The sequence below is a fragment of the Podarcis muralis genome, chromosome 10 (genome assembly GCF_964188315.1).
Source record: "Podarcis muralis chromosome 10, rPodMur119.hap1.1, whole genome shotgun sequence".
NCBI lineage: Eukaryota > Metazoa > Chordata > Lepidosauria > Squamata > Lacertidae > Podarcis > Podarcis muralis.
The window spans coordinates 36,711,380-36,722,075 of NC_135664.1; the positions used below are offsets into that span (position 1 = coordinate 36,711,380).

The 10,696-nt window shown below is 46.5% G+C and overlaps 1 protein-coding gene across 1 annotated transcript; it reads left to right on the forward strand.

Annotated features, from left to right (window-relative positions):
* The first annotated feature begins 439 nt into the window (after positions 1–439).
* On the forward strand, positions 440–10,263 carry MYF5 (myogenic factor 5). The gene is made up of 3 exons (XM_028746790.2): positions 440–1,216; positions 6,789–6,864; positions 7,945–10,263. Exons 1-3 carry the CDS (start codon positions 665–667, stop codon positions 8,142–8,144), a joined length of 828 nt encoding a protein of 275 aa, XP_028602623.2. The 5' UTR covers positions 440–664; the 3' UTR covers positions 8,145–10,263.
* Positions 10,264–10,696: the final 433 nt, after the last annotated feature.

Below are 10,696 nucleotides of genomic sequence, written 5' to 3' on the forward strand. Positions count from 1 at the left end.
CTTTGTGTTCCGTTTGGCATCTCTGCTTCCATGGACAAGCACGGCTACCTGAAATCTTCGACGATTGTCCAAACTTTGTTCTCTTCTTAAGAACAAAGGTCAGCCCGTTCTAAACCTGCATTCCTAGCCACGTCTACTCAGAAGAAAGTCCTAAACTCCCAGGAAAGTGGAGTTAGGAATGCACCCTTCTTGGAGAGAGGACTTGCCCTGTGGGATTTCCTTCTAAACAGACGGCCTAGGATGGAGCCATCGGCTTCCTGAAGGCGGGAACTGACCTGACATTTAACTGCGCCGTCGCGTTTTTGAAAGGCGGCCTCCCCCCCCCCCCCCCCCGCTCCTGGTTGCTCCTGCTTGTCTCTCTTCCTTCTGCTCTGATCTCCAAAGTGTTACTAATTGAGCATCCCGGATCCGCGCCTTTAAAAGGCAGCAGCCAAAAGGAGCTGGGAAAGAGACTGTTGTCCCCTTGGGAGAGAGGAGGGGGAAGCTCTACACAGACGTCCCCCCGTCCAATCCTATCCCCAACTAGGGGTCGTGGCGATGATGCTCTGAGCAAGTAGGCAGCCCCTGGGTGGGCAGCCTAGCCTGTCCTGCGGGTATAAAGAGCCCCGGCCTGGCCTGCCCGGCTCCCAGATCCCGGGCGCCTGGCGCGCCCTCAGCTCCAAGGATGGACGAGTTGATGGACGGCTGCCAGTTCTCTCCATCCTCAGCCGTCTTCTTCTACGACAGCTCTTCCTGCATCCCTTCCCCCGAGGAGGAACTAGTGGAAGAGGACTTCGGGCAGCGGATGGCAGCTTCCTCCTCCTCGTCGTCCTCGTCTTCTTCCTTCGGAGCTCACCCAGCAGATCTGCCCGGGGGATCCGACGGCGAGGAGCACGTCCGGGCGCCCACGGGCCACCACCAAGCCGGCCACTGCCTGCTGTGGGCTTGCAAAGCCTGCAAGAAGAAGTCGAGCACGGTGGACCGGAGGAAGGCGGCCACCCTGCGGGAGAGGCGGAGGCTGAAGAAAGTTAACCAAGCCTTCGAGGCTCTCAAGAGGTGCACCACGGCCAACCCCAGCCAGCGGCTGCCCAAGGTGGAGATCCTGAGGAACGCCATCCGTTACATCGAGAGCCTCCAGGAGCTGCTGAGGGAGCAAGTGCACCACTACTACCGCTTGCCCGGCGGACAAAGTTGCTCCGAGCCCAACAGCCCCACCTCCAGCTGCTCCGACGGCCTGGTAAGGACTTTGGAGGGACCTCACCCGAGGCTAGTGGACCGGGCCAGGGAGGGAAAGGGGACCTCTTCGCGCTCTCCCAGAGGAAGCGGCTGCGCGGGGGCCACGTCGGGGGTAGTGGCGGGTGTGAAGCGCGCGGGGAGCTTCGGAGCGCCGCGAGGGGAAAGGCAGGCGCTTCCTTAAGCCGCCTGGAAACAAAAGGCGCTTCAAGGTTACGCATTGCGCCCGGGCTTCTTGCAGAGCAGAAGGGCATAGCGATCTTGGAAGACGCTGCCTCGGACGATCATTTTATGTCTAGGTTTGTCCTGATATGGTTTCCGCTCCCGCTTTCTGACGCTTAACGCCTCAGTCGAGGCGGCTTGCCTATGCGCGATCACAATAAATACCGATCGCGCACCCCTATATATATAAAAAAAGACAGATTAGACACAAACCAGCCTATGGGAAGGTAAAGGCTAGCAGAGGGGAAACGGCAAGAGTGGAGAATCTTTTGAACCTCAGTGAGCAAGGTACGCGCGCACACTAAGCTGATGCGAGGATGGAGCATCTCGCTAGTTGCGCGTGCATCACAAGGCATTGTGATAGACTGCTAGTCGTCTTTAGAGAATTTGCTATGTGCTTTGGAAATGCTTTCCTCATCCACAACAATCCTGCGAGGTAGGTCGTTATCCATCTCATCTGACAGATGGAAAACAAAGTATTGAGTTCAATACTCCCAAGTAAGTTGGTGAAGTATTGCAGTGCAAATTCTCCTCGCTGAGCACGCGCTTGAACCCAGTCCTCCCATTTCGATAGACCTCTCTGCTGGGGGAGATGGTCAAATGCAATAATACGGGAGCCATTCGCGTGTCCCTGCGCGCGCGGGCGTGTCTGCAGATAGTGAGAAATGTGAGCGTAAGATATATTTTAATGCTGAACACTGAAACGAATTGGCTTACGTCAGAACAAAATGGATTTCTGGTGATTTCATAAACTGTTGCGTCATTGGTCAAATTGTTTGCTTCTGAGGAAGAGCCTTGCGTTGTTCAGAAGCTAGCAACTTTTACCAAATCGATCTAAGGTAGGAGCATATCCTTCAAAGTAAGGTGACATAATGCAAAATACTTAAATAACTGGAAGGCTGCAGTTTTAGGCCAAATAATTTGGGAGCATAAGCCGAATTTTTGCTAGGAGGCACGTCCGTTTTACTAACTATGCCTCGCATGGGACAGCACGGTTGCGTGAGAAAGTCGCGCGTTTTGCCGCCGCGGCCGGGTCAGCGAAGGAGTAAAGGCAAAACTTGCGCTCACTTTGCGCTGCGATCTTACGCACGATTCTTTGTAACGCGCGTGGCCAGGAAATTCCAAGCGAGGCAATGAGCTTCCGGCTGTGACCCGGTGCGTGTTTTCTTGGAAGCAAGCTACCGTTCAACTCAGCGTGTTCCCTATTACGGAAGTACTGTAAACATGTTTGTGATTTGTGGTGTTAGTCGTAGATCACTCTTAATGAAAGCAATTAGCCAGACGCCCAGATCTGGAAAAGCCGTTTGAAATCGACAGGCAAGTGAAAAGTCCTTAAATTCTAACTACCGTAATCCAGTTCTCTGGGCGTGCTGAAGGAGCCGTCGCCTGGGGTCCTATTAAGCACGTTTCTTTAAGAGGAAGATCCTGGGAAATCGGTGTGTAAATTACCTTGGATTTAGCCCTATTGAACTAACTTACTTCTGATCAAGTATTGCACTGTCAGAGTTTTCCACTGTACAGTGGTACCTCAGGTTAAGTTTTCGTTCCGGAGCTCCGTACTTAACCTGAAACTGTTCTTAACCTGAAGCACCACTTTAGCTAATGGGGCCTCCCGCTGCCGCTGCGCCGCCGGAGCACGATTTCTGTTCTTATCCTGAAGCAAAGTTGTTAATCTGAAGCACTATTTCTGGGTTAGCGGAGTCTGTAACCTGAAGCGTATGTAACCCGAGGTACCACTGTATGTTTATTTGATCAAAAGATTTAACGATGGACAAGTTAATGGTGGAAACAACAGCTCCCTCTGAGATGACGCTTGTTTTCTCCCAGTTTTTCTTCCCTGCTGATGGAGAGAACGGCCTCCCTCCCACATTGTGTTATGGGACTGTTGTTGTTGTTGAAACCACATTCTTTTCACCAGGCATTTGGCTCCGGATGTGCCAAGCTTTGATGCGCTTGGGAAAGGGTCCTGTCCTGGCTGGCCGCGGCTTTCCCTTGCTCCAATCCATTCTCCATGGTCAGTGCAGCTCACACAGATTGGAGATGCCCCAGGTTGCTTGGCCTTCGTTCCCCTTCTTCCTCGGAGCACAGCATTGAGGAAACATAGGAAGTCAAAGGGAACTCCTAAAAGTGCGCCTGGGCTGGCTGGCTGGCTGCCTTCTCAATGGTTTCTTCCCTCCTCCAGAAAGCAGAAAAGTACACTCTGTTCAGGCAAGGGCCAGGCTCCCATCCGATTTAACCAAATTCATAAGAAATGCTACCGTTACTACTACCAGCTGCGGCAATTCAGGGTGCTCCTGCCAGATTGTGGGGAAGTGCTTAAATCGCAAATGGGCCACTCAGATCCTATTTTTCTGTGTACATTATTTGTCTGGCACCATCTGACTGGAACATCAGCTTACAAACATTCCTGTCCTCTCCCCCTCTCCCAATCATGGATTTTCGTTGCTATTCCATTGCTTCCCATCCACACCAGAGGGTGGAAGTTGATGGAGTGTATTGAGAGATAGTATAGTCCCTCCTCTCAACCATCCCTCCTCTCCAGTGCCATTTTCTGTTCTGGGCATGTGCACAGGTATTTCTCTGTGTGTGTGTGTGTGTGTGTGTGTGTGTGTGCACATCTTCTTGAAAAATAAACAAACCAGGAAATGTGCAAAAGCATCAATTATTTTGTTTCACAATCAGAAAATGGAAGCTTGCACTAAACAAAATAAATTTCCGTAATTTTTTAAATTTTTAAATCAAGGTCTTGTGCAAGAGCTGATATTTACTGGATTAAGGCTTGCACAGGAGATATAGAGGTGTTGCACAAAACCTCTGCAATGATGTGTTTTTAAAAGTGCACAACACATTATCATAGAATAGAATCATAGGATTATAGAATTGGTAGGGACCCCAAGGGTCATCTAGTCCAACCCTCTGCAATGCATGTATTAGTCTGCAAGGTGTTCCCACCCAGCAGAGTCCCTGAGAAACCAGTTCCTTCTAACTGGGCTGTTGAAATCTGGCCACGTCTTCAGTAGGCTACAATTGGTGGGAATATGTATGCTTGCATTGTTTGGGCACCCAGAACAAAATGGCTAGTTGTGCTTGTGTAAGCAGCAAATAGAAGTAGCAGAGGGAGTGATAGAGGCCACCCACGAAAAGGTCACCATCACACATGTGACAACCCCCCCCCCCGCAAATGACACTAATGAGCATCCACTCTAGCAGCAAGTGCAGATGTTTAACAGGTTTCTCCCCCCCAAAAAAACTTTTTGGATGTTCAGCTGTCAAATTAAATCTGGATAAAATATAAAACAAAACCCCCCAAAATATGGGCTTGCAGCCTGATGATGTTATGGGGGTGTGGATGCTGAAAAAAACAAAACTTGTGTGTGGATGCACAGCAAAAAACTCCTGTCCGGAAGCAATCTCAGTAGCTGATCTGCCATGCGATTACAGTGGTACCTCGGGTTAAATATGCTTTAGGTTACATACGTTTCAGGTTACAGACTCCTCTAACCCAGAAATAGTACCTTGGGTTAAGAACTTTGCTTCAGGATGAGAACAGAAATCGTGCTCCGGCGGTGCGGCAGCAGCAGGAGGCCCCATTAGCTAAAGTGGTGCTTCAGGTTAAGAACAGTTTCAGGTTAAGAACGGATCTCCAGAACGAATTAAGTACTTAACTCGAGGTACCACTGTACTATTATTTGTAGTAATATTGTAACAAAGAGTCTTATCACGCATCGGTTTGTGGTTTTGCTATTCTGCATGTTTTATTGAGAGGCCTCCTCCTTTGGTTCATTAGTAAACTTTTGTAGGCTGGAGTCCATCAGATCCATGAAGTGTAATCTGAATAGGCAAGGATATATATATTTACTGTACATACATAGTTTGCTGGGAGGTGGGGGAACAGGGATGGAGAGAAGTGGGGGTGGTTAGAAATGAAGTGCATTTCAGAAATGAAATGGTGATTACAGAGTTGTTGTGGAGAACAAAAACTCATGCAGCCAATTCTTTGTTGCACCGCATAGATTTTAAGATGCTACTCCGTTGCTTTTCTGCAGCAGCAGCAGCAGCAATACTATATGATTCTATAATAACACTATAGTATCACATACCGGCAGTTGGGAAGGTCTTCCAACCAACTTCCTCTTGAAAGGTAGGCAAGATCAAGACTTCAAAGTGAAGCACAGCTCACCAGGGCTCCTTCTTTTAATGCCAGGTCTCAGACCTTGAACATGTGGCATGGTATAGAGAGTCTCTGAGTACATAAACATTCCACTGAGTAACCATACACCAGGGGTTGTTGGGAGCAGGGCTTTCAAGGCAGGTGGCTCCATAAACCGCACAGGCCCAAATCTCTTGTTTTGGAAGCTAAGCATGAGGAGCTTCCATGGGCAGCATCCTACAAACACTACCATGCAGGATCCAGAATCTTTTGGACTACGGAAGAAGGAAGCTGCTTCGGCGGAAAAGGACAGTGGCAAAGCAAATAGGCAGAACCCATTTCAAACAAGGCACCTGGTTTGAGATAACACAAAACCAAGCACCCACACATCTGCAGTCACAGGGTCATTGCTAGCCACCCTAACCTGGGAGAAAATCTGTCCGTCAGACTATGAGTAAAGTCCATCCATAAAGTTTCCTTGTGAAAGAAAACCTTTATTGAGGGGGTTCACTTATGGGAATGGTTGTAGCTTAGCAGGAGAGAAGAAGAGGAGTTTGGATTTGATATCCTGCTTTATCACTACCCGAAGGAGTCTCAAAGCGGCTAACAATCTCCTTTCCCTTCCTCCCCCACAACAAACACGCTGTGAGGTGAGTGGGGCTGAGAGACTTCAGAGAAGTGTGACTAGCCCAAGGTCACCCAGCAGCTGCATGTGGAGGAGCGGAGACGCGAACCCGGTTCCCCAGATTACGAGACTACTGCTCTTAACCACTACACCACACTGGCTCTCATGCTTTTTGCATGCTTTTGCATGAAAACCGCCTCAGGTTCAGTCCCTGGCAACTCACAATGCTGAGCTAGGTAGACCAAAGCAGCTTCCCATGTTGAACATAAGAAGAGCCGGCTAGATCAGGCCAGTGACCCATCTAGTCCAACATCCTATTCTCACAGTGGCCAACCAGACACCCTTGGGAAGCCCCCAGGCATATCCTGAGCACAACAGCATTCTACCAACCTGCAGTTTCCAGCAACTGGTATTCAAAGGCCTACTGCCTGTCAGTGGAGGTGGAACCTAACCTCCATATTGCCATAGCTTCCTGTCTTATTCTGGGGTGCTCCTTCTTGGATGCCCAACACCAGTGCAGCAGAAGTAGTAGCCATTGCAGAAATTGCTATGAGACTCATTTCTTCTCTCCTCTTTCAGGCTGAATGCAACATCCCGATGTGGTCCAGAAGAAACGTCGCTCATGACAACGTCTATTGCTCTGATCTCCAAAATGGTAAGGCTCAGCGTCCTTTTCCCACTCCAAGGAAGTGCTGATAAAATCAAGACCAGAGAGGTGCTCTCTCTGATGGAAGATCAGCAAAAGGCTTTGGAGAGGGCAGCTTTAGTTGCATTTCAATTATATAATAATAATAATAATAATAATAATAATAATAATAATAATAATAATAATAATTTATTTATACCCCGCCCATCTGGCTGGGCTTCTCCAGCCACTCTGGGCGGCTTCCAAAAAAATTTAAAATAATAATAATAATATTCTCTGCCAACTGCCTATTCATTAAAAATGCTCAAGCTGGGATAAAAGAAATGCATATACAAAGCAATAAACCATAGTGATCAGGAGTTGGCAGGAGGTAGATTGAGATCTTCTGGTAGATTTCTGGGTGCTTTTCAGTAGATAAGCAAGGGTGTTTGGTTCTCAGTTGTTTAATAATAGCAACAGCAAAGGAGGCTTTTCCCCCATGTGAAGATTATGCCGAATAAAGGAACTCAAGCTTCCTACAGACTATGCTTTTAAAGCCCATCTAAAGCCCATTTCTCCCCTCAAATAATTTTGGCCAATGCAGTTTACACCTCACAGAATTACAGTCCCCAGCATCCTTTAATCAATTACAGTCCCCAGCATCCCCTCTTTGAGAGGGGAAATCTAGTGTGACTGTGTGTCATGTTTGCAGCCTCAGATGTAGATTTGTAGAGGCTAATCATCTCAAAGCAGGAGATAATTGGCTTTGTCCCTGAACCACCATTTTGCCTTTGACTCCAACACAACACCAATCTCTATTTTGGATCTAGCTCTGTTTAGTGGATCTCCGTGGTATTTTTACCCAGTGCTTTTTTTCTAAAAAGAGAGAGATGTCAGTACTCACCGTGAAGTTGTTACAGTAAGTGCCACACTCTTAAACAACAACAAAAAGAGGTGCTGGTACCGTGTACCTTTGAGTACCCCTGGAAAAAAAGCACTGGTTTTACCTAAAAAGAGAGAGAGATCCCACAGGCCTTAAGTCTGCCCATCTAATGCCAAGTCTAATGTCTTACTTTCCATTGAATGTCTTTTGTTTCTTCCCCGCCCCAGTCTATCCGTCTGAAGTGAGCACAGCCCTCTCCAGTCTGGATTGTTTATCCAGCATAGTGGATAGAATCTCTTCCTCGGACCAGGCGGGCCTCTCTCTGCAGGACTCCACTTTGCTGCAGGATTCTCCTGGTGCCAGCCCTGAGTCACAGCCAGGCACTCCGGAGACCCCTCATCCCAAGCTCATCTATCATGTACTATGAGCTGGCTGAGATTTGAAACCAGCTCCGGCCACGTTCGGACATTGCTGAGAACTCCCAACAGCAACGAGAAGGAGGCTCTCCATTGAAATCCGAGGCCCTTGGAATTCCACTGGACCAAAAATATGTATATAGAGGAGACGTCACTTTAAAATGTGTACATTTGTGAATATATTTTCCCTGTCTCCCTTTCTACAAGGGGAATGACATTGTATTTAACCAAGACATCTATATTTTAATATTATATAATTCTATGTTGGGTTTTAAACTGTGCCACGTTAAAACTCTGGTTGTTGACATGCAGGCAGAGCTGGCTCACACATAAAAACACTTCATGTTTTGAGATGCCCAAAATGACAGATAGAATTTAAGTTATATTTTCATATGTGTATTTTTCCCAACTGAGGAGAAAAACAACACCGACATGCTGTTTTTATGAGATGAGCTGAAAATTCTTAGAAGACATTTTTCTGAGACAGGTTCTGAGGTTATCTTTTTCTTGTGGGATGAGAGAAAGATGGCCGCCTTGCAGAATTTTATTTGAATATGTTCTACCGTTTTGTGTGTGGCAACCATCATTTCCCCCTCTTCTATGACCTGGAACAACTTCAGGTCTGTGTGGAGGATGCAGAATGGTGACCAGGCTATCAAGGAAGTGCCAGCTGCTTTCATTTGCAGCAGGGGGAGAGAATGGAGAGAAATTTTAGAGAAAAGGAATGAAGATATTTTCATGGCTAATGGTCAGCTCCATTCCTAAGAAAATTTTGGATAATTTCTCCTCCCTCGTAGAAATTTTGCTGAAATAGCACTCCCGTTTTTCTGCCCACAAATAAAGTGGAGAATTCTGAGAGGCAATTTTCACACACCTCTGCTTTTTATAGTAAGTAAACAGCCTTAACCAGGTAGGGTGAGGCAGTTTGCCTCTGAAAGGAGCAAATTGTCATTATATTTTGGCCACTAGGGGAGCCATTGGACACTGATGTTCTTGCCTCTAGGGTTTTTGCGCTGCCTCTGTCTTTACTGCCATAGCGGTATCATTTTACACAGAAGCCTTTAGAAATCAAATAGCACCCCCAAAACAGTTTTTGATGCTCTATTTTACTATTTCCATTCAAGAGGCCCCTCCAACGGAGAGGAGCACTTAAATGTTTTGGTGGGCTTTCTTCAAACTAAATCAGTGCTTGAAAAACTGGAATGCAAATCCAATTCTGGTTTATTTTTTTATAGCCATGCTTTCAATGGTAACAAAAAAGCCTTGTGGATTGGTGTTTTTTTTTTGGGGGGGGGGTTAGGGAAGAAATCTCTGTTTCAGTTCATTGTATGTAAAAGAGAGTCTTAGTACAGTTTTGGATTATGGAGCAGCTCTTTAATATGATGTACTTAAAGAAAAAAAGCAGGAAGGCTCAAGCGTAACATTTAAAAGCACTTTTGATCTCCATGGAACTCAATCATGCAGTTTTATGAAAGGAAAGAGTTCTGCAAAGGGCAAAGCACATTAAGGTTTATGGTGGTTAGCAATTCTTCAGAGACCAGCTAAGCCAGTACTAAAAGCTAGATAGTTCGTAGTGTGCAAAATATCACAATGGAAAACTTCTCAATTTATATGTAATGTAACCCTGTTATTTCCCCCCTGCCTTGGACATCGGGGTGGGCAGGGGATAATATGGTGATGCCAGCATAGAAGTTCCGATCTGATCCTTTTCAATGCTTCTACTGCCTCTATAAACTGTAAATTTTGTAAACCGGCTGCGACAGTAATTACCCACCTTTACAACACAACCCTACACAGGTCTAGCCAGTAGTCAGTACAATTGAACTCAATGGGATTTGCTTCTTTAGGGTTATGCTGGTGGTGTTTTCCATACTATTCAGCACAGACCACAGTATAACTGTTGTGTATGTGCTGTTATTTTAATGTAGGTTATTTTACACCATCAGCGCCACAAGCAAAGTGCAAAAATCCACTGTAATAAAACATAGCAACTATGGAAAGTATCATCAACTCCAATGAATGGTGGCCCACTACACACTAGAGAAGCCATATGGAATCCTCCGTTTCAGTTTGTGCCACAATGACCTTGCAAATGACCTTCTGCAAGGCATGCAGTGTAACACTGACAAATCACATGCCCGTAATATAATATACGCCTCTTTCTGGCTAGCTGGCATTTTCAAGAGTCACAAGCAAGGTCAATGGCTCTCTTTTCGGCTGGCAAATGTTTTCAAACAGAGAGTCCTGCCGTTCATGACTTACTATCCCGAAACAGCTGTATATCAAGCTTGAATATCAAGCTGAAGAGCATTTCCTACAGCAGAAGGAACCGGGATGTTGGATTTTTGCATATGTTGTAAAACTATCCATGACTCCAAAAGCCTTTCTTGTGGGAACATTTCTATCTGGGGGAGTGTACTCAGGAGGACACGTCTGAGCTGTATCTGCAGGGCTTTAAGTGCCAAATCAAAGCACAATGAGAGAAGTGAGTTTTGTAACTTCCCTTGAGCACACCTTATGTGGACACCCAGAACACAATAATATAAATTGTGCTGTAATATGC

What these genes read in the sequence shown, in the direction of transcription:
- MYF5 (XM_028746790.2), top strand. Translation starts at nt 665, where the DNA reads ATGGACGAGTTGATGGACGGCTGCCAGTTCTCTCCATCCTCAGCCGTC. An exon ending in CCAGCTGCTCCGACGGCCTG is followed by an intron (nt 1,217 to 6,788) that starts GTAAGGACTTTG and finishes CTCCTCTTTCAG; the next exon opens with GCTGAATGCAACATCCCGAT. An exon ending in TTGCTCTGATCTCCAAAATG is followed by an intron (nt 6,865 to 7,944) that starts GTAAGGCTCAGC and finishes TCCCCGCCCCAG; the next exon opens with TCTATCCGTCTGAAGTGAGC.